This window comes from Parasteatoda tepidariorum, chromosome 1 (assembly GCF_043381705.1).
Source record: "Parasteatoda tepidariorum isolate YZ-2023 chromosome 1, CAS_Ptep_4.0, whole genome shotgun sequence".
Taxonomy (NCBI): Eukaryota; Metazoa; Arthropoda; class Arachnida; order Araneae; family Theridiidae; genus Parasteatoda; species Parasteatoda tepidariorum.
Genome location: NC_092204.1, coordinates 18,695,638 through 18,719,611, shown reverse-complemented (window position 1 = coordinate 18,719,611; position 23,974 = coordinate 18,695,638). Strand labels below are relative to the sequence as shown.

General features: G+C 27.9%; 1 protein-coding gene across 4 annotated transcripts in view; it reads left to right on the top strand.

The window, feature by feature from the left end:
* The window catches only part of LOC107438152 (Microfibril-associated protein 1), a 40,326-nt gene extending 17,459 nt beyond the window's left edge, over window positions 1-22,867 (top strand). For all 4 annotated transcript variants that reach the window (XM_071177418.1, XM_043047297.2, XM_043047296.2 and 1 more), the window contains exons 2-12: window positions 2,526-2,624; window positions 5,082-5,133; window positions 7,113-7,295; window positions 7,946-8,084; window positions 9,293-9,355; window positions 10,069-10,196; window positions 10,351-10,459; window positions 15,632-15,792; window positions 16,271-16,430; window positions 21,226-21,315; window positions 22,614-22,867. In XM_071177418.1, the coding sequence (XP_071033519.1) occupies window positions 2,540-2,624; window positions 5,082-5,133; window positions 7,113-7,295; window positions 7,946-8,084; window positions 9,293-9,355; window positions 10,069-10,196; window positions 10,351-10,459; window positions 15,632-15,792; window positions 16,271-16,430; window positions 21,226-21,315; window positions 22,614-22,793 (1,350 nt within the window). In that variant the 5' untranslated portion in view covers window positions 2,526-2,539 and the 3' untranslated portion in view covers window positions 22,794-22,867. The remainder of the gene's footprint in view (window positions 1-2,525; window positions 2,625-5,081; window positions 5,134-7,112; window positions 7,296-7,945; window positions 8,085-9,292; window positions 9,356-10,068; window positions 10,197-10,350; window positions 10,460-15,631; window positions 15,793-16,270; window positions 16,431-21,225; window positions 21,316-22,613) is intronic.
* Window positions 22,868-23,974: the final 1,107 nt, after the last annotated feature.

Sequence of the window (23,974 nt, the reverse complement as noted above, 5' to 3'; positions counted from 1 at the left end):
CCTCTAGACAAAACATGGCATGTAATTTTTTAAAATTTTGAAAATCCCTTCTGGCGCGGAATTGGATGTGGAAATCCCATTCCACATAAGTGCTATAACTGCAGGCAGTCCAAAAATCGTAGATGGAGGGTAAAAGTAATGCATCGCCCAGAATGTATAATTTACCGTCCAAGTAAAAATTGATGAACCAATGCCATCAATTTGTTTTTGTTAGGGCAAAATTTTCCAAGTTTTGTATAAAGAAGAAAAAAATTTTTTTTTCATTTCTGTATCGACATTTTTTTTTCTTCTGAAGGTTGAAATAGTTATCGAAGTATTGAGTAACATTCTTATTTTTCCTTGATGCAGGGATTTGATTAGCTCTAAGTAATTAAAAGCCTTGATTCTTCTCCTATTTTGTCTATCAATAGATGCACTTATTATTTAGATGGCTTACGAGGTTAATAATAGTGTAACAGTGCCTGCTCAATATCACAAATCATTTGTGTGTTCTTGTTTTTTAAAGTCTTAGTGACTCTTACTCTCCGTTCTCTACACATTTTACATTATTTAAAACATCATATAAATTACAAATCTATTTTACGTAAAATTTGTTATTTACGAAGATTTAGTAGGCATTATTTAAAAACACTTTAAGTTTAATAAAAATAACATATTTAAAAGTTAAAATATTTACTTTACATGTGTATTAATTAAGATAGATAAATAAAATTTTGGGATCTTAGGGTGTGAAGTTATAAAATCTATTGGGATCATGTAGATAAAGTCACGCAGTAAACTTTTTGCAGTACCTGCACTAAAATGGTCACCTAATTTTGATGTCAACTTGGTAGTGGCTTTTAAGAAACCAAAAAAGATTGTTTTTGCAACCACATAGCAACAAAAGAAAAAAAATACTTCTAATGTTTTCTTTAACCTATGATGAGGTTAATGTTTCTTTTGGATTTTTTATTAAAACAAATGGTGAAGAAAACAACCTTTTCCTGAAAAAATAAAATAAAAAGGCAGTGTTTTTAAAGGATAGCAACTTATTATTTTACAAAAAAGCGAAAAGGGCGCATTTATAGGGATTTAAAGGGCAGGCAGGACAGGCTGCCTTTCTAAAAATGCTTAGGCAAAACATTTTATGATGCATATTACTTATAATAATTCTTAGCTCTCCTCATTCATAATCAAAGCTATAGCTAGGTTTTTTTTTATAGAGTGAATGTGTTCTTTGAGTTTTTTTTTTTTAATAGAAATAATTAGTGAAAAACAGTAGTTCAAATTACAGAGGCCAACTTCGAAAGAAAATTTAACATGGTTGATATTTTTTGTATAAAAAATAGAATTAAAAATTTACCTAAATAAAATATTTCAATTTCATAATTTCAATAGATTTGTTTTATGTTGCAGCATTATTAAATTTGAAATTGCAAACATTTCTCTTTTATTGAGGGTGCATAGCGTTTTTAAAAGGTGCTTATTTTCGATTTTTGTTTTTTAAAAGCCCTTAAAGGTGCTTTTTTATTAGGTGTTTTTAAAAAGTGCTTAATTTTTCCTTTTTGAAAATGAGAATTTATGCAAAAGTGTGGTTTTCACATTGTTCTATTCACCCTGTTCACAAATCATTCAAACACAATGCATTTCGGCTTACCGTCATTATGTAGCATATGAAACTGCCAATCATTTTACATGATTGGTGAAATGCTTGTAGGTCCGCCTGTGCATATACTGAGCTGAATTCATTGGGAATTATTCTTGCACTATCATATGCAACTCTGCTGCATTTCTCAATTTTTGGCTTCATTTTCCTCCCTCTAAAATCGAACTGAAAAATCTCTCTCTCTTCATCAGGTGGCTAATGTGATCAAGAAAGAGTTCTTTGTCAAAAACTAGTTGTTTTATCATGATCATGTAAAGTCTTTGAAAATTATTTTGTTAATGTATATAGTGCTTAAAAAGTACTTAAAAGGTGCTTATTTTTTGTTGAAAGATGTTTGGTGCAGCATGTCCTCATTTGGACCTTGTGCCTTCTAAACCCTACATTCAATCAATCAATTTTGTTGAAAGATTTGGCTATGCACCTTGTTATTGCTTAAATTCAGTCTCTTGCTTTTATATTCAAGTTATTATTAACTGCTTGTTAGTCGATTTCTTTTAAAATTTTTATCCTGTTCAGAATTCAAAGCCTCTTTCACATTTAGTTGTTGACAAGGGTATTGCTACTGCTGTAGCAACACTTAGATGTTGTGGGGAACAGAAAGAAAAGTTTTAAGTCCACACCATGTTTTTTTTTTAATGTAATAAACAAAGCATAGAAACACATTAGTCTATTTATTCTTTAGGAATGTTTCTGATTTTCAATGCATGAAATATGCTTTTGTAGAAGAGTTAGAAATATATCTCTGTTCATAATGTAATTAAAACAATTTGTTTATTCAGCCATTGTCAATGTAATTTTTTTTATTAGAGACCGAATGAATGTTTCATATTTATGAAAATGTTTAATTATACTTCTATTTACATTGTTAATACTCTTTTAGACCAACTTAGCAACATGTCTTCAAATGCAGCAAATCTGGCTCTACTTCAGAGCCAGATTCAGTCTACAGCTGGAGCTATCCCTGTCCTCAATGAAAAGGGTACTATTTTACTGCTATTGATATGTATGATTGTACTATATAAGTTGGGTTCACACCAGCAGGGAAAATTTAGTGGTCAAATTAAACCACCACCATATTTTCATTTAGTGGTCAAATTAAACCACCACCATATTTTCATTTAGTGGTCTAATTAGACCACCTAGATATTCATTTATTGGTCTAAAAACTTAACATAGTAGACAAACTTGGAAAAGAAATTGAACTTCACAATTGCATAATTCATATTATAGTATGCATCAAAAATTATTAATTGCTATCTATTACACCCTAAAACTAATTAGGTTCATGACCCCATAATGATTGAAAATTAGTATTCATAAAAATTAAGTGAAGAAAAGCAAAAATTATATTAGTAAATCTATTCAACCTATAGATCTACATGAAGCGAAATAAATAAATGAGAAAAACAGAGTAAGTAATAACTAACAAAATATTGCATTAAAAATAAATTATTTAAAAATTGCGAAGTTCTAAATTAAGTCAATTCTGAAATAGCATAAAATAATATTTTATTGATGAACAATTATACCATCAGTAGGTACTTGAATTCAAAGCACAGTACATATGTAAATTTGAAATCTCAGCATTTAAATTTTAGAATTTTTGTATCCAGAGTAGACACTTTCAGTTATTCCATTTGAAAAATTTTAAAACTAAAACCAAATCTACTTGTAAGACAAAAAAGAATTGGTACAACAAATTATTTTTTAAATCTACGGAATTAGGTGCAAAAAGCTAATTTTCCTTACTTTTTTATACATATTTCAAGGCGACAATTTTGTCGCTAATGCGTATGACAATTGTCATTTTACAGGTAGGAACCTTATACATACATGTAATTTTACATACTTTTTATCATGTATTCTGTATTGAAATCGGTTGGATTTATTTTTTATAATGTTTGATTTTGCTATTTGTATAATTAAAAATTGTTATCAAATTAAATTATTATCAAATTCCTATACTATCATGTTTTTTTTTTTTAAAGAAACACTTCTGTTATTCTTTATCTTGTGTTTAGTTCAGTTGAAATTAATTTTTTAGATCAGACAATTTAATTCAGAGAATTCAGCAATTGTCTTCAAATACTTTGAAAGCAAATTAATTTTAATAATAAAGCAGCTGTTAGTGTTTTTAGTAAAAGGATTTAACTTGTTCTGGTAATTGTTTTTGATTACACACAGAGCCGAAAAACCAGCCTCACACACATATGTTGTTGAAAAGGGCAATAATACTTTTAGGGCTTCTTTAACAATTATTGGCTTTTCGGTTTTTAATTTTAACCAGAAAGCACATAAAGATTCATTGTTTTTGTAGAAATTGTATCGTAGTGGTTGGTCACTTTGTATTTCTATTAATTGTTCTTGAAATTGATTAATATTAACAAATTCCTCCTGCAAATCACTTACATCAAAATTAAACGGCATTCGAACACAATTATATTTGAAAACATCGTCCGCAGGGAAATATCGATCAGAGTCTGCTATTAGTTTTTCTAAATGATTAATAATAATTTTCTGCATTTCAAAATTTGTGATATCAATATTATTGTCTTCAACAAGTAAATTAAGAGTCGGGAATGAAGCAAGTTTCTTTACTTCAACCTTATTTCTCCATAATTTGAGTTTATTTTTAAAACATGTAATTTTTTCAGTTAATTCAATAATAGTATGATTACGTCCTTGCATAGACGTATTTAGATTATTTATTTCAAATAAAATATCTGACAAATAAGCAACTTGAGTAATCCACTTCAACTCGGAGAATTTAGNTGTTTCAGTGTTTAACACACAAATATGTTTTTCAATATTCGGTCGCAGTAATTGTCGTAAAACTGATTGTAGTAATCGTTCCACGTGTTGTGGGAACGTTGGTCATTGTTTGGGAGCAAGACTGTTTTTATTTTCCTTCGCTAGTTCAGGTTGATGGGAAACTTGAACTATCGAGGCTCTAACTGTGTACTGTTCGGCTTTGAGGAGAACTCCTCCAGGCTAAAAATCTGAAGCAATCTGCTGCTATGAGGACAAGAGGGAACACATTTCCAATGAGGATGCATTGGTGGAATGACATAGTCAATTTGCCTCAAAGCAAAGATTCTTACGCTAACCTGTTCTAAAGTCAAAACAAATCTATTCCCTGTCCAAAGTGACTTATTTAGGTTAAAACCACAGTACCTGCCACCATGTGAGACTGTTGTGTAGAGGAATTCTCCTAAAAGCTGCACAATAGCTTTTTTTTCCCCAGAAATAAATAATTTAAAGTAGTTTATAATGGAAGGACTATTTGTTTTCTAACCTTATTACCTCTTTTTAAATGGTTTCAATTTTCATGCCATTGTAGTTTTAAAGTTTAGGAGTCAATGATTAGTAACTATTTTTATGTGGATCCACTATTAATTTGTGCATATGTTAACTTAATCCTTTGCAACTGTTTCAGGGGAAGTTTCTATGCAAAAAGTGAAAGTGTTCAGATATGTTTCTGGAAGAAGGTATAAGAAAAAAAATATTTTTTAATGTTCTATTTCATATTGGTGAAACCTATAATTGTTATTGTACATTTCATTGTTAATTGTTTAGAGAGAATTGTAATAGTTATTTGTCAAATGAATCACCTTTCAAACTAAATTTATGATATGTGATTAGCCACAGAACAACAATGCATACTTTTTAATAATAATTATTACTTCATTTCTCTTTGATAAAATGAGATTATCCAAGGTATTTATTTATTGCTCTCCTTTTTCTATACTTTTTCCTTCACTATACATGGTTTTACATAATTTTCTTTTCCATGATAGTTATTTTGGAATCAAATGTAATTGAGGAAATTGTTTAATAATTACACTGTTTTTTTTATTTATTATTTTCTTCACCCTTATTATTATTTTGTTGCTGTGATTTATAATTTCAATAAAAATCATGGTTTTTTTTGAACAATGAAATTTATTAAAATAGTTAATTTATTTTCATTTATTTAGGAACAAATATGAGTACTGCTATAATTACAGTAAAAATACCAAATTATTAACCCTAAATATTTGTATTTGCTTAGTTATTTGTTTATAAGCATGCTAATTATCGACCCTCTAAAAGTGGAATAACTGAGTAAAATTGAATTTAAATTTCCCTTCTAAACACTACTTTCCCATTGAATTAAGTGTAAAAAACCAGTTGTAAATGCAAGGAAACCTGAAGATGAAAGTTTGCAAAAAAATTGTGATTAGAACTCAGTGGTCTGATGGTGAATTTCAGCTGAATGAACTCTTTTTGCATTTAAAAACCGAATAACTGAACACACTTAACAATCGGCGGGATTACTGATTGATATGGTAACAAACAGAGCAGTATAATGATATAACCAACACTGGCACAGGCGTGAAACAAAATGGTGACATAGTGAGAACTTTGAAAAGAGTTACCAACCTTTAATCGATGTCACTTGGCAGGATGCGCGGTCACAATGTGCAATCAGTTCTTACTTTAAAAATGACGCTCTTACATATTCTTTGTAATTCGTTTTATTTTAATTTGCTTTATGAACTTTTTTAAAAAAAAATTTAATTGAGACTTGTAAATATAACGGTAAAAATTTGACGAAACTAGTTATATATTTTAGTTACTAACCTGAAAGACCAGAACTGAAAGAACTTTCATTTTCTATCCCAGTTAAATTAGTTTAACCCAAAAAAAGTTTTAGTGACTTTTGGATGTTACTAAATTAAGGATTAAGAAGTTTAAGAATTGTTGATCAAAAATAATATTTTTTAAACTAAATTAAATAGTTTAAATAAGTTTTTAATATTATTGCAAGGATATAACTAAACGTAAATATTAGATATTTTTATGTACTCGTAAATAAAATTACCAATAGGAAAAGGTTTCCTGGTTATATTATAGTACTCATGTGTTGTGCATATTGGATATTTCATAGATAAGTTTTGACATATTATTTAATTATTATTGTTAAGAAAAAATTAATTTTTCAGTCATTTTGTATATACTATGCATGATTTCAGTTACATTATTCTGATTTAAATTTTCTTTCAATTCTTCTAATGATTTATTATCTATATATTTTTTATCATAAATGTTTAAATTATTTTATTTATGATTCCATAAAGCTGGACTTTTCTTTGAATTTTTTAAAAACTTTTTACGAATAAATTTGATTGTTAGACTTTATTTTATTAAGGTTATCTTCACCCAATCTGTGATCTAATCCTTTTTTTTTTACTTTAAAAGGAATTATAATTGAGTTTGCAGATTTTATGAAAATGATAATTAATTGTAAGTTTTGTATTTACGAAACATCACTAGATGAATACTGGGAAATAGTCCGTAAGGAACTTCTTTAAAATTTATTTGTTGATGGTTTTTTCTTTTTTTAACACTGATTTTTTTGTATTTCACTTCTCTTCTTCCAAATAACTTATATCTTTACAATTTTTTATTTTTAAATTTCCAACAGACCCAAATATGCTCCAGAGGAAAGTGGAGAAGAAGATAGTGATGAGGAATTTCCGTTTGAAAAGAAACAACCCATTTCTGCTCCAGAACCCATGCCAGTTGATGATGAAGAAGCTCTCAAGCAAGATCCAAGACTTCGTCGTTTGTTAAAACGAGATAAAGAAGACGATGAAGAAGAAGACAGGTTAGTACCTGTAATATCCGATTCAAACAATTGCAACTACATGGTGCGTAGCATTTTTAAAAAGTACTTAAAGGTGCTTATTTTCAATTTTTGTTTTTAAGAGTCTTTAAAGGTGCTTTTTTCATTGGGTGTTTTTAGAAAGTGCTTAATTTTCCCTTTTCCAAAATGAGATTTTTTTTTCTTTGCCAAGTCGATTTTCGCCACATATTACGCAAAGACACATTGTTCAACGTTTACACAATTCATTCAACCACAATTTATTTCTGTGTACCGTCGGTCCATAGCGTATGAAAGCGTCAATCATTTTACGTGTTGATGAAATAATGTCGAGTCTCCGCGTGTGCCTCTATTGAGCTGGGTTGGGTGAGATTATTAATATAAGAGTTCTTTGTCAGAATCCAGATATTTTATCATGATCATGTAAAGTCTTTGAAAATAATTTTGCATTTAGTTAATGTATGTAGTGCTTAAAAATATTCTTGAATGCTTAAAAAGTACTTATTTTTTGTTGAAAGATTTAGCTATGCACCCTGAACTAAGTCGAATTTAAGAACAATTAGTCAAATTGGAATGGTGATCAAAAAAAAAGTTGGTTGTGTAAGCTTTTTAATAAATATTTACAAAGCATTTATTTATTTATATTCTTAAAGGATTGAGCGTCACAGACACATTCATGAGCCAGCTGCAGTTGAAGAGATGGTTGTTGAGGAAGAAGAAGCAGATGAGAGGCCTGTTCGATGGAGAGATGAAGAAGAAAGTAGTGATGAAGAGGAAGAACTAGATGATGAAGTCAGTACCTAAATTGTTAGTTGTCACAATTGCAAAGAAATTCTTGATCTCATAACTGTTGAATTTTTCTAATGTGTGTGCTGTTATTGCTTTTCCTCAATCAACATGTAGACTTCTTAGTCCTTATAACCACAAAATTATAAATCTTTATTTTTTTAAAATTAAACAGCTAATTCATTTTTCTATGAAGTATATGAACTGACCCCTATATTTCCTGAAACATATGAACCTACAGTATAGAATAAAATCTCCCTCTCACTAAGAAACCTGCAAATCAGGTTCACAGGCAAGCACTTTAAATTTGCTGATTCACTGAAACCTGTGAACCTGCAATGCGGGTTCACAGATCTCAAGAAACTCTTAGTAAATCTTAAGATTTTTTTTCCAAGGTGCTGTCAGTTATGCAATATATTTCACAGTTCTAAATAATTGGTAATTTAAAATATATACATTTTTGAAACAAGGTTTAATTTTATCTTTATAATACAGTAGGGAACCGATTATCCGGAACGATCGGGATCATCGCTATTCTGGATAACTGATTTTTCCGGTTTTCTGAATCGCTACAACAAGCCGCTTTTTTATTGTTAAATCCAACTAAAAAAAAAATATTTGGAAATAATCTTAAAAAGAAGAAAAAACGATGAAATAATATACTAATGATTATTTCCAAAATGATGGTAAAGTAAACATCTTTCAAAAAAGGAAGAAAAATCCTAAAATCTTATGAGGAAAAAAAATTTTTTTTTAAAAAAATGGCAGGAAAATTTATTGAATTTCGTTCCGGTTATTTGGTCTTCCGGTTTTCTGATTTCCGGATAACGGGTTCTGTACTGTATATACAATCTTATCTAGCTTCAGATTGATGATTACCAGCTTGCCTGAGTAGTAATGGCAACTTGTGTGCCTTTACTGTTGACCACATCGCCACAACCATGTTATTGATCTTGAAGCTACAGAGCCTTAACCCCTCATTCCTCCAATTAGCTATTTCATAATTGTTTTACTTTGTATAGTACAATAAAAAAAATTTTTAAGTAAATAAAGAATAAATATTCTTTCTTTTAAAAAAATTTTTTTAATTTGACAACAACCCCTGAAATCTATTTAGATAATCTTACAATAAATTTTCTAACTACTACATATTATTTTGTTATCCAAAAATTTAAGTATGCTATTTATTAATATAATCATTCACTTAATTTCAGGAAATTGAACGAAGGAGATTACTTCTGAAACTTAAAGCTCAAGAAAAAGCCCAAGAAGAAGAGGTAAGTAGTAAAACTTATATTTTTTGCTTTTAGGCATAAAATCATTTTAATGTTATTGGCTTATTTTTTTATTATTTCAGTTAGAAATTATCAAACACTTTTTATTTATGGCTTGTTGAAATTATTAATTGTATACCTTAATTTAAGAAAATCCTAAACATTAATAAAAAAAAATTTAAAAAATTAGAATTTTCAAGTTTTTCAGAAATTTTTTAAAAATTATTTCATTTTATCTGTCGCAAAAAGTATCAGATTGTTCATCGAAATTTAATTCCATTTCAAAGGAAATCAATTTGGAAATTTAATCCCCTTGACTTTTTTTTTCTAAATTAAATTGAGTAGATTCTCAATTTAATTTAGAAAAAAATTTTGAATTGTTTCAGTTTTGAAATGAGTATGAAATGTCTCAGTTTTGAAATGAGTATAAGATAAATCTTTGCTCACAAAAGCTTAATCTGAAATTTTTTTAAAGCATTTTCAAATGCTAATTAGTTGAATATAGTAAAAACTTAACATTAAAAAAAAAAAATTATTAAATACTTTATACTTGTTTTTGAAACTGAATGAAGATCAATTTTCTGAATGAAGCTAATAATTTTTCCTAATTTGATTTATATCAATTATTATTTTTTTTTTATATTAGTTATAAAATCTGCTGTTTTATTTTCCTCTTGATATTATAATTTTTTTTATATAATTATTCTTCTTACCAGGAATTGTTAGATTTAGAAGATGATGAACGAAAATCTGATGTTGATCACACTGATGAATCTGATTACGAAGAATACTCTGATTCTGAGGAAGAAGTTGAACAACGGTTAAAACCTGTGTTTGTTCGAAAGTAAGTATTTCCTTGATTCGTTATCATGAAGGGAACTAATAAGAAATATTTATACATTATTTTAATGTATTGTTTAATTATAATTTGTAAGTATTTTTATTTTTGCAGTAAAAATATAAAGACATAAATGTTTTGTTAAATTCTGTTTATGTAGAGGTGATCGAATTACAGTTCAGGATAAAGAACAACAAGCTCAAAAAGAGAAGGAACAAGAGCAATTGGCAAAGCGTCAAGCTGAAGACAGAAGAAGGCAAACACTCAAGGTCAAATTTAAATTTAGCTTGTTTTTATTCCTTTCCATTTATTCCATAATGTATTACTAATACTGTTACTATCACAGGTCTGCCACTGGATGAAAACAAGAAAAATAGTTGCTTTAGTTACATCTTATATGAAAAATAGTCTCCAAGTGTTACGAAACTAATTACTTTCGAATTGACAAACAAATTGTTACTTTTAGAAACATTTATTGGGACGCAACACAAACACATACACTCAAGACATAATCATTTTCATTAATCCCGGTTACATAGGGGGCGCTGCTGGAGCGCTTCTGGATACGAATATTCTTAACACACCCCACCTGTACTCTGTTAAGAGTACATTACTACAAACTATTAAATGCAAATACAAATTAAATTATATTAAATCATATGCAAATACAAAATATAAAGAAAGAAAAAACATTATAATGACACAAGGATAATATAGGCAATGATACATGAAACCTTTTAGTATTAATTTATTTCAAGGGGGTAAATTAACTGAATTGGTCGTTTATACTGACCTTTAGATGTTTTGATAATGCATGATCTAATATGACCATCTCGGCCAATAATTACTTTTTCAATAATGCCAAGGGGCCACAAAAATTTAGATTTCGTTATTCCTTCGAGCAATACTACGTCCCCTACCTTCAGATCCTTTTCTGGTAAGGGATTAACAAATTTGTGTGCATTTCTTAATTGCATTAAATAATTAGCTTTCCATTTTAACCAAATTTGACGTACAAGTCTAGTTTGGTAAATTTTACGTCTAGTTAAATTTTCTTTATTCGAGGGTTCATTGCTCAAAATTTCTGTAAAATGAATTGGATAGCTAAGAATTTCCTGTCCAGGAAATAAAAATTGGGATGGTGTGAGAGGTAGTGGTTCATTTAACTCATTGCTTACATAAGTAAGTGGTCGATTGNTTCTTTAATTCCTGTAAATTAGACGAAATTTTTAAAGGGGTCATATTCAACAGTTTAGACATATGGGCGTTAATTAAAACATCTTTTTGACCGAATGTATCTTGAATTAATTTAAGAGCTGGTTTATAGTTGTTTTCTGTTATCGCAAAACCTTTAATGCAAGAAAGTGCCTCACCACCAAGACAACTAAATAAATATGAAAATTTTTCTACATCTGAGAGAGAAGGATTTTTGTCAATTGAATTTTCATATTGATTCCAGAAATTCAAATACTCTGATGGATCGCCATAATAAGTTTGAATTTTTAATTTAGGCAATTTTGCGCTTATATTTCCGCTACGATTCACTGGGTTTTCTTGCACATTATTACATTTATTTTCAATTACGCTATCCGATAGCAACGATTTTATTTTGTTTTTTAATTTAACAGTAGTAAAAACTATTTCTTCGTTATATTCATCAATTTTTTCTATTTCTGATTCAATATCATCATTATTTAAAAGATTTTCTATTTTAACATCTAAAGATTTGATTTGATCGTCTTTGGTTTGCAATTGGATCAACAGACTTTCGAACTCATCGATTTCAATTCCCTGCTCATCTAAACAAGTTTTAATTTTTGTAATTAGTTTAGTAACCTGTCCTCTACGTGAGGTGCGTTGCTTTTTTAACTTATCTAACTCTTTCTTTTCAGCCATTACTAAAGTTATATTCCTATTCAGATATTAATAAGCACTACCAAATCAAACAATTTTTAANGTCCTCTATGTGAGGTTGCTTTTTTAACTTATCTAACTCTTTCTTTTCAGCAATTACTAAAGTTATATTCCTATTCAGATATTAATAAGCACAAACAAATCAAACAATTTTTAAAGCATATGTGGTTCAGTAAATGCAAACACTACTTATTCAAACTAGTACTTATTCAAAACGAAAGTATATATATCAAACATAAACAACACAATTTTACCATTTCAACAATTTCCTACTCATAAACCCTAATTCGACACAATATGAAACAATTAAATGTCCAAATCGAAACTATTTCAATGCAATGACTTTTAACTACTTTCAACACAATACGAAATGGATAAGTATCAAATCAAAACAACATACCCCACATGCCGTCATTCTTTATTTCTTGCAAATGAATTTTTTATTCGAACAAACCATGGGCTTCCCGGCCGATGCATCAATTTTCTATTACGAAACTAATTACTTTCGAATTGACAAACGAATTGTTACTTTTAGAAACATTTATAAGGACGCAACACAAACACATACACTCAAGACATAATCATTTTCATTAATCCCGGTTACATAGGGGGCGCTGCTGGATACGAATATTCTTAACACCAAGATATATAAAATAGTTGCCAACATCATACCTTCCTCTAACATTATTTTAATTATTTGTGCTGTAATAGTATAAAATTCAAATAATATGCAGTTAGATACTCATATTTAATAAAAAATATACATTTATTTGTGGATTTGCCAACAATATATAGATAGAGGAATGCTGAAGGAACTGTTGTAGAAAACTTACAAAATTTTTAAACATTTTTAAAAAATATCTATTTTTAGTTTTATTCTTTATGCTTTAGATATGATACAAAAATCAATAGTTGTAATTAAAACAAAACATTGAGAAAAAAAAGCTGGGGACTAAAAATTTTAGGCATTATTAAAAAATTTAGTTACTTTCATACATAAATTTTTTTTAACCTTACTATAAAATAAAAATTTAGCATATAATAAACAAAATCTACATTTTAAAAGTACTTAAATAATTTTAAACAATAAATAATATAAAAGGAAAATTATTATATAGGTACAAATGAATTAAAAATAAGAATTTTGTGATTGAAAATGAAGTGGGAAAAAAACACACAAGGTTGTATAAAATGCAAAATTTATTATTTTTTTAACATTTTCTTGGGGCTTTTAGTACAGAAATTAATTAAATTTGTTTTCCTTTTATGAACAAGTTTATTAATTTGAACCAATTCAATTTCATGTTCTCTTTCTGTTACTCGTAATTTTTCAGCAGCTTCCAATAATCCTTGAGCAATTCTTATTTGAACACTATCATTTTTTTTAATGGCATCTTTTAAACACTCATTTCCTTCTTTAAGTAAAGAGTCTACTGACAACTGCATCTCTTGATGTTTCTCCATTAAAACTTGAGCCTTTTTTTCAATACTGTTAATCCCTTCTGCGTGTATTAATATTAAGCTGTGCGATTTTTTTTTCTACTCTGCTCCATTTAAACAAGAATTGGCATGCAGACACAGAAGCTGATATACTGAAAAGAATTCACGTTCTACCACATTCTGCTCCTCATACCCCCATTCAAAATGAATGAATTGAAAAACAGGTACAGTTACTTGACCTTGAGTCATTATTCCATTTTCTTGGCTGTCACTATGCTTTTTAAAGAAGGAATAGCAGAAATGAGAGGATTTATAAAAAATAGGAAGAGTGCCAAAATAATAGAAAAAGTAGGGAAAATAGGAGGTCTGCGGTCCCTGCGAACTTCAATCGAACCGAACATCAAAACAAACTGATCCGAAATTGTAATTAACTGCTGGACTCTTATTCTTTCACACTATACAGGGAGTTTTATTTTTATCTGCTACTGAACAGGTGAATTTGAAACTCTAATTTCCTTTCTCGGTTCTAATTTGCAGCTGCTTAGTTTAGACATTAAAAAAAAATATTGCAATTTAATTCATCTATCAAGTGTTTATTTTTCATAACTGACGCATTTCCAAATTTAAAGCTCATCAAAAAAATTACTATCACAATTGGACAAAACGAATATCACCATGTACCTTTTTTTCTATTCTAAATCGCTCTAAAAACTACACATTTTGTGTAATTAAAGACAATTTTTTTAATTTTGCTGCTTCGTTCAGATTAAAAGCGGGGGGTAGACGTAATCCTCAGACATATTATATTAGCTTTCTGAAGCAGAAGGAGCATTTACATAGTGTGAATTTAAATTCCATTAGTCTGATTGGTTAAACGTGTCTGTCTTGCTTTTGACATCAAATAGTGAGGAAGAATAAAGTTTGGATAAAACGAATGCGCGGCAAAAAAAAAGTGGGAGAAGAGGGAAACTCACGAAGCTATTCTTCATTTTAGTCGCTAATTGGCTTTAAAAAAATCGCCGATTTGATGCAACTCATTGCAAGTTAGTTGCTTTTACTCATATTTCTACTAAAATAGTTGCTATTGCTTTAAAATAGTCGATTTAGTCGCCAATGGCAGCCCTGCTATCATAAAAATTTAATCACTATCCTGATAATTTTCTAAGGTTACTTTGCTAATAGAATAGATTATATATGGAATGTTTTTCAATCAAATCAGATCAGGAATATAATTATTTTTTTTAATTCTTCATATGAAATGAGTGACTTTTTATAATTTAAAACTAAGGTTTTTATGCCAATCAGTTTGCATTTCAGTTACTGAAAATTTTGAATAACATAACATCTCAAGTTGAAACTTTGATTTAAATTAAGCTGTTTTTCTTCTTCTTTTTTTTTTGCTTAATTTTTGTTTTATTCGTATAGTATTTGCAGTAAAATTTTAATCTATGAACTGGTTATTCATTAAGCTAAATTTATTGATAATAATAAAGTATTTGTGAAATATTTTTAATAAATTCTGATTAGAACTAAAATTTCTTTATTTTCCCTTATTCACATGACGTAGGAAATATTTTAAAATTTTAGACTTATGTTAATTGGTTTAACTTCAATTGGCAAAAATTTTAAATAACATATATTATACATGGTGACTGATGAGTTCATAACTTTAACAAATAATTTTAGTTTAACCATTAACTTTAACTTAAAATTCAGAATTTTTTTGTTTTATTAATTTTTAATTTAAGATGATTTAAAAATAAATAATCTGTTAAATTTTTAGTGGGCTTATTCTTCAATTATTATATTCATTTATCATGCATTTAATTACAATACAAAAATTATTGTACAATAAATTACTTTGCTTATAATTGTATTGTGTAGTTTAAATTATTATTTTAGCTATTTTATGAGCTTATTGTTGCTATTTTAGAAGCATCAAACAACATATGTCTTAATTACAATATCTAAAATCCTGAAGCAAAACTCTGAACAACATATGGCATTACTCACATATTTGAAAATATATATTAAGAAAGTTTTTGAAAATGGATTTTCTTAACTGAATTAAGATTTTTCTTTATCAGATGGTTGAAGAAGAAACTAAAAAAGAATTGATGGAGCAACAGGATGTTAAATGTGCATCAGATCTTGTCATCACCGATGATGAAAATGATGAGGCGGCATATGAAGCTTGGAAATTGCGTGAATTAAAACGTATAAAACGCCATAAAGATATCAAGGAAGCGTAAGAGCCCTTTTTCTATATATATAATTTTATTTACTATTTTAATTAATTCTATATGAAAATTTTAAAAAATAAATCCTTATTCACGGTCAATACTTTAGAGTTAAGCATATGCTTTCTTTACTAAATGTGAGCTTTTCAGCTTCTAAGTTACCTGTCATTTTTAACCTTTTGCTTACCTGCGCTTAGTATGATGAAGCCCGCTATTCTGGTCCTCTTGTTATACCAACCGTAAGCAAAAGGTTAATATGGCTATCATAATTATTTGAAAGTTTGATATCGATATATATATATATTTTTACAATGCACTTGTATCTCAGATAATTATTATGGTTGAAATAATTTAAATCTGTAGTTTAAATATCTACATTTCTTAGTAAGTATTTTTTTTATGTATTTTTCCAGTTTTTAAAATTCAGAATGTTGCTTGTAACTTTAAGTTTTTTTCTGACTAACTTTGTATTATGGTTTTGATTAGCTATGATAAAGACAGATTAGAAATAGAAAGAGTTCACAATATGACTGAAGAAGAAAGACGGGCTGAGCAACGTTCCAATCCACGTCTGGTTACCAACAAAGCAGCAAAAGGAAAATACAAATTTCTTCAAAAATATTACCATCGTGGTGCCTTCTTTTTGGTAAGTTTCGGAGATTTTATTTTTACGTGTAGTTTTTATTAATAAATGTGTCAAGTGATTTATTTCAAGTTTCTTGACTGAATGAACTATTTTAATAATTGAACTGTAACAAATGTAAATTCTAATAAAATGAAGTTTTGCACCTAATAAAAAAAAATCATTTAATTTTAAAACAGGGTTTATACACACTGGGAAAATGAGATTCGAAAAAAAGTCAGGGAAAAACATAATTTTACCTGAAAACCAGGAATGAGCGTTTTTGGTGTGTTTTCAATTGGATATCTGAGTTAAGAACTTGAAAGTATTGATGTGTTGGGTTTTTTTTTAATCCACTTTCATTTCTCAATTTTTGTTATCTTTGATTTCCCTTGTTGCAAAATAGCTTGGGAACTCATTAGGCCAATATTCACCAATCTTGGCTCAACAAGGTTTTAAAGGGCCAACATTGAACCAATATAGAAATGTTCGATTCACCCGATATTTTATAGCCGTTACTCAACCAATATGTCATATATAGAATTGTATGATTCCAATATTTTAAAGACGTTATTCATCCAATGTAAATCTTATTTAAAATTAGCCAATTAATCTGATATTTTATAGTTGTTAAATAAAACCTAAAAAGTAAATAATAAGTGCTTTCCTCAATGTTTTTTTTTAACATCCTGTAATATTAAGAATAAGGCTCCTTACATCGTTTAATTTTCTAAGCGAAATCGCACAGTATTACCCCCAAAAGCCATATAATGAGTAAAAGTAATTTTTCATTTTTAAAATATGTGTGTTTAATTGTTCTATTAATTAATTTTCAAGATAGTTGGATCAGCTGAGAGTTTTAAGACAAAGCATTTATGCATTGTTTACTTATTTTATAATAAATAATCCTAAACAAAAAATTTCTTTCAATCCTGTACACTTTTACCAAAATTTTGTATGAGCTATCAGAAGTTTAATAGACAAACAAAGAAAAAATATTTCTTTTCAAAAGGTGAATGTTTATATTGTACTTCCACTATTGTAAAATGAACAAAAAAAGAAAAATCTGTTATAGGTTGGTTTGTTTGTATTGTAAATCACATGTTGAAGAACTAATTATAGAAATGGATATTATTAAAAATAAAGTCTTTCCAAGTTCAATAGATGTAAATTCAAAACTGGTCCTTAATTGCAAGTCTATAATGGTCTTATACATTTCTAGACAATGGTCTTAGAATGGCTTTATATTCTAACCAAATATTTATTGTTAAGACCTTTGTAGGTTTATATAGGGCTTCTATTGGGGTGTCTAAATTTTTTAATATTGGTCCTTGAATGGTTTTGAACATAGGACCAATATTAATTTCTATATAGAACCCTTGTAGGCTTATGATATAGAGCCTGTAGCTTAACTACCACTAAAATTTTTAAATTCCAGTTCCCTAGTATATAAGATATGTTAACTGATTCTATCTTGAGTTACCTCCTAATAGATGAAGGTTGACATTGTCGGTAACTTAGCCCCATAAAGGCTGCTCGCAGGCAGGCTTGTTTCAACAAACACTCTACACAGGTGTTTTTCTTACGTGATCTGAACACGTGTATCTTGACAGAAACGACCACCTCAGTAGGAACTCACATACTTTAAATAGAAAACAGTGAACAATTGATTTGCAATTTGTGATAGCAACATTGACCCCCTTGTGCTGCTGCTAGTCAGTCTAGATCAGACACTGTGAGGTCCTTTAGCCTTGCCCCACATGGGTGCGATCTGAACATGTGTGCCTCAAGCAAATATTAGGGTGGCTATATTTTGTAATGTTGGTCCTAGAAAGACTTTCAATAATGGACCAATATTATTTTCTATGTAGGACCTTTATAGACTTATAATGTTGGGTTAACATTGAGATGTCTAGATTTTTCAATATTGGTCCTAGATAGAAATGAATCTTGTTCCAATATTGAAAAATCTAGACATCTCAATATAGGTCCCTTGGTGCATGTTCTTATGAGACCCATATTTGCCAATTTTGAGCCCAACTGGGGCCAATGTAAAATTGTTACTAGGGTTATTATGGCAAATCGTTGTTTTATAGCTTCAGAAAATACATTAAAACGTTTTTTTATCATCTGCTCTTTCTTTCTTTTTTCTTTGGTACCTATTAAAGAAAGAAATTTTTTTAATTGAATGAAATCCAATTCCTCAGAGGTGCCATATTATTTGCCAGTTTCGCCTTATGTGAAATCACATCTGCTTTCATTAGAAATCATATTATATTTATAATATTTACTATATTATTTATAATATTTTTTCTGTTTAGTAAACAGATGATAGTTAATTAATAGTTAAAATCAGATGATAGTTAATTAATAGTTAACACATTCACTTATTTATTACTAAAAGCAGACGACTATTTTTTGAAGGAGGTTGCAGCTTTCTCTTTTTACAAATTACTGATTCCACGTTCTGCGTCCCCCCCCCCTCGTTTTTTCCCAATAAATTTCATATTCAACAAATTAGCTCTTCTTATTCATCAGTTTTAAGATAAAGATTTTTTTAAAATTCAGTTGATATGTTACAGCTTCTTTTAACTACCGTTTCCATTTAGTAATTTTAATTGTTTTTGTTTAATTTGATTAATAAGTTTTACCGGTATTTTATCCTTTTCTTTATTATAAAGTATGAAATATATTGTATTTTATATATTGTTTTACAATTTGCATTGCTTGCTTTGTTTTATAGTTTGTACTGTATTGTTTTATAGTATAGTTGTTTATTGCACTCAAGCTTTCAAAAATATTTTTTCTGTTGATTAGATAACTTTAATCATACAAAGAGTATTTATATATTTTTATTTACTTATTTATTTTTTTTGAAATATATTCCCACTTATAAAAATTATTATTATTTTTTAAATATTGCCCAGTAAATTACCTTAGTCTTATTTTCCATTCAGTCACGTTTAGAGTTCTGCAAAATTATTATCGTTAATTTATTATTCTGACAATTTATTTATCAGGGTTGACATTATTTAAATAACCTAATTTTTTTTTAAATAAAAATAATTTATTAATACTTTCTTAGAGTTGCAATTATTAAATTAAATATAAATTTTGTTAATTACTTTCATGTATATCTTACCTGGAAAAGCCAGCAAAAAAATATCTTCTTTTAGAGTATGATCCCTGCAAAATGTTTAGGGTATTTTTGGGTGTTATTTGAAATTGATTATCATAGAAAAGTTCTTGCTGATAACTTTTTGAACATATATTCTTCCTTATTTTATTTTTATGTTTCTTATTTTATTAAAATTTATGTATTTTTCATTCTTTCAATTTATTGTATGCAACTTTAAAATATTTATGTGGGTGAAAATTTTCGAAAAAATGTGCAGTTTTTCACCATTATTATTTTTTTAATATTAAATTTCCCACTTTATCTCAATTCAAATTATTTATCATTTAGTTTTTTTTATATAAATTCATTTACCTTTGTCTAAGGATATATCTTTGTTAAGTGGAATTCAGTCTACAAATTTTTTACAACTTATTTTGATTATATCTTAAAATTCACTATGTTAATCTTGCAAAAATACGACTGATATATACAGGGGTGATTGTATTCCGTGGAAGTTTCTCGTATTATCCTTCTGGGTCTAAAATTAGGACCAGGGCATATGGTTTTTTGGGGAATATTTCTGAATTTCACGTTTCTCAAGTCCATTGGTTCACGGACTCAGCTAATCAAATAAAATTTTCCTGTAATTCCTCAGCTAAAATCAAATTTTGAAACTTTTGCCAATTCCTGCTAACGAGACGCTTACATCCACGCGATTCTCCTACCAATTTTAACCTTTCGGTTTGAGGGATATTGAATATTTGAAACTGCACCGGAATCCACTAATATTGTGATTCTTATTCCTGCACTTTGAATATCAAACATCGATTTTCGTACTTAACTATTTTCAAAGTTTCATGTTGCGATTTGTATTTATTGTGATCTAAAATCGCAATTCATATTCTCTCGTTTTCAAAGTCCAATATTGCGATTTGTATTCACACATTTGTAATATGAAACATCGATTTTCATATTTTTACGTGATTTATAAGCTATGCATTGCGATTCGTTTTCACTTGATTTAAAAGTCAAATATTGCAATACAATTCATATTCAAGCTATTTTAAAAATCCAACATCGTGATTCTTATAAGAACTAAGATTTTTCCTAAATTAGTTACTATAAAAGTGTGATATTCTTCTGAAAAGAGCAGGGCACATCGAATTATAGGTAATTTAAGTATAAATCTTATTTCAACAAAAATTATGTTAAATACGAAGCATGTATGCTATATAAATTAATTACTTGATATCGATTTTTTGGACTTAAAATTTTTAGGGTTTTTCTCTTTGTGACACTATTACCCATATATGCATAATGAAAGTGAATATTTTAATTATAAATTAAGATACAAAATTTTTTAAAGCTGACAATGCATTACTATAGCGTAAGTATGTAGGCGTGATGAAGAAACTACTTAACAATGGGTTTAGCGGTACTCAGAATTGCTTACAAGGGCAGGCAAAATGAACAAAATATCTTGGAAAAAGCTTATTCATCCCAAAACCTTGAAATTGAGCAGTTTTTTCCCCACTCCTTTCTAATTTCTTAAGCTAAGTAAAGAGATGATGCCATTTCCCTCTAAATAATGACTCTGGTGAATAGGTCTGGGGTCTTGAATGGAGACTCATAGAGTTAGGCTATTTTAGGCCTTATTTTTTATCATTCATAGTGTAATACTGAAAACTTTTATGTGTTTAGGAAAATGAAGATGATGTCTACAAGAGAGATTTCTCTGCTCCTACTCTTGAAGATCATTTTGATAAAACTATCTTACCCAAAGTGATGCAGGTATGTTTATTTTGAACATATGTTGAATGTGTTATACTTATTTTAGTAACAGATTATACTTATTTTAATAACGGAAAGTGAGTTTTGCACAGCAAAGTGGGCTCGATTATGGGCTGTATTTCAATTTTCTATTCGTAACATATTTCTTTTTTTTAAAAAAATTCATAGTTGATCTATTTAATGTGCGCAAACAACTATATTTTTTTTATTATTATTATTATGAGAAATATCATTACAGCTTTTAAATATAAAAGTATGTTGTTTTTTTGTGTGATTTATTTACTTTCATAATGATATTTCACACACTAATAAAAAATGTTATCAACTCAGAGTTTTATTATTTAAAATAAAAACTTTTGAGGAAATACTAATAAAAAATTGTAAATTTTATGAGATTTTGAGTCAAATATTGATTTATTACATTTTTATCATAATATATAAAAAATAAAAAAAATATCCGTAGACGTAACATTCTAACAAAATCAAGTAAGGTTGTTATGAACTCCGTTTTGCCCTTAATGTGAAAAAAAAGTTTTTTTTTTCAGGGTTAAAACTATTAAGCTCAAGCATTTAATATAATAAAATTAATTGCTATGTTGAAATTCAACATTACATTATTGAGCTTATGTTTTTCTTTTACATTCAAATAAATTATGATGGAGTGTCTTGTGAGAAGATAATATGTACTAAATTTTCAGTTTTATTTACATGGCCTCTTATCAATTCTTTATCTACAGAAAGAACATTAAGAAACCCCTTTAAATGGTTTAAAAGATAAAAAAAATCATCGCAAAATTATTTTTACAGAAAGAACTTAATGCAATATTATTTCAGTTCCTGCAAAAAAATTATGACTTAAGAATGACAATTATCTATCTAAAATTAAGCAGCAAAAATTTGATAAATTCTAGTTATGTAAATCATATTAGAAAATAGTAGCTCAAAATACATCTATGTGATTTTCTAGTCTTATCTTCAGATTTTTATTACTAAAGGGGTTAGGCATACATTAATTTAAGCTATTAAAAAATCTTTATGTCCGATCCCTGTTAAGAAAATATGTTTTTAATTTTATCTTAAAATGACGATGTTTTGACAAATTTAAGTAAAAAAAATTAATAAATAAATAACGTATGCAATGTTAATTCATAATTCAAGATGAATCTGAGTTTTTTTTACTCTGATCTTCCTGATTGTTATCTTGAGATTATGAACAATACAAACATAAAAATAAATTTATAATTGCTAACTTTTTCTTCATTCTATAGTAATTTAATTGTTTTAATGTAATGATATAGGTTAAGAACTTTGGCCGGTCAGGACGTACTAAGTACACTCATTTGGTGGATCAAGACACGACTATCTTCGATTCCCCTTGGATGGCTGAGACTGCCCAAAACATTAAGTTTCATCATAATCAAGCAGGTGGTATGAAACAAGTATTTGACAGACCATCAGCACAAAAGAGAAAAAAATGATCTAATAAATGAAGTTTCCTTTTGTAAATAGTTCGATGTAAATAGCATTCAAATAAATCAACTGAAAATTTTTACAATTAAATTTATTATTTGTGTGCTTTGTTGCCAATCTAAAAATGTTGCTCACTCGAAGAAAGATCTAAGTTTATGCAACCAGCAAAAATCGTCATACTCATTTTTTATTAATAATAATTTCATTAATTATAATTCTGTGTTTTGACTTTCATTTTTATTGGGTTCAATCATATATAAGTTGATTTTGATAAAAACCAAATTAATATTTTTTAGGTATTGAAAATTATGAAATTTTATTTTTTTAAAACGAACTAGAAGTGGGAATAAATTTTTTTTTTAAATTATTTACTTTATTTATTTACAATTTTGAATGCCTTTGCATTCTTCATTTCTTAGTAAAAAAAATCTAATTGTGTTTATTAACTGATAAACCTTATAAATTAATACATAAATTTAAAGATGATTGTTTTTTTAGAAATGTTATTAAAAGCAGTGATTTATTTTAAATCCTCCCTTGCTTAAAATAGAAATAATTATTGAGAAATTTTACTGATGATTTTTTAATGCTATATAGAACAAAGCCCTTTCATGTTTTGTAGTATAATTTATTTAAAAGAAGAAAAAAAAATTTACTCTTACCTGGTTTAATAAATTTGTCAAGTTGTTAAATACAATCAATTTACTTTTTGATTTTATTAAAGAATTCACCCCTTTGACTGAATGAAAACACCTGATATACTATAAAGATTAGTATGTATTATGTATAAAATATTATAGTGAAATTAAGAAATGCACCAGAAATGGAGTTGTCAAATAGAAGGAAGATTAAATTTTAATTATTAAACTGGATTTATAAAATGTTTTTTGAGAAAAGTTTGTCTCCGGATTATGTTTAAAATAAATTTGAGAATTAATATTTTTTTACAGATTTTATTAAAAATAAGAAATTTGAACATTTCTTTCTTTTGTACAAACTGACATTGCAAGAAAAAAAGCATTCCTTTTCTTTATTGATATCAAATACCTCTCCGACCTCTTCTCTTTAAAGCTTAACTATTAGCTATTAAAAATATAAGTAATTACGAATCGAACAAATGTTTAAATAAATATTAGAAAGAACTTTATAAAAAAGTTCTATTCTGTGATAATTTTACAAAAAAAAGCTT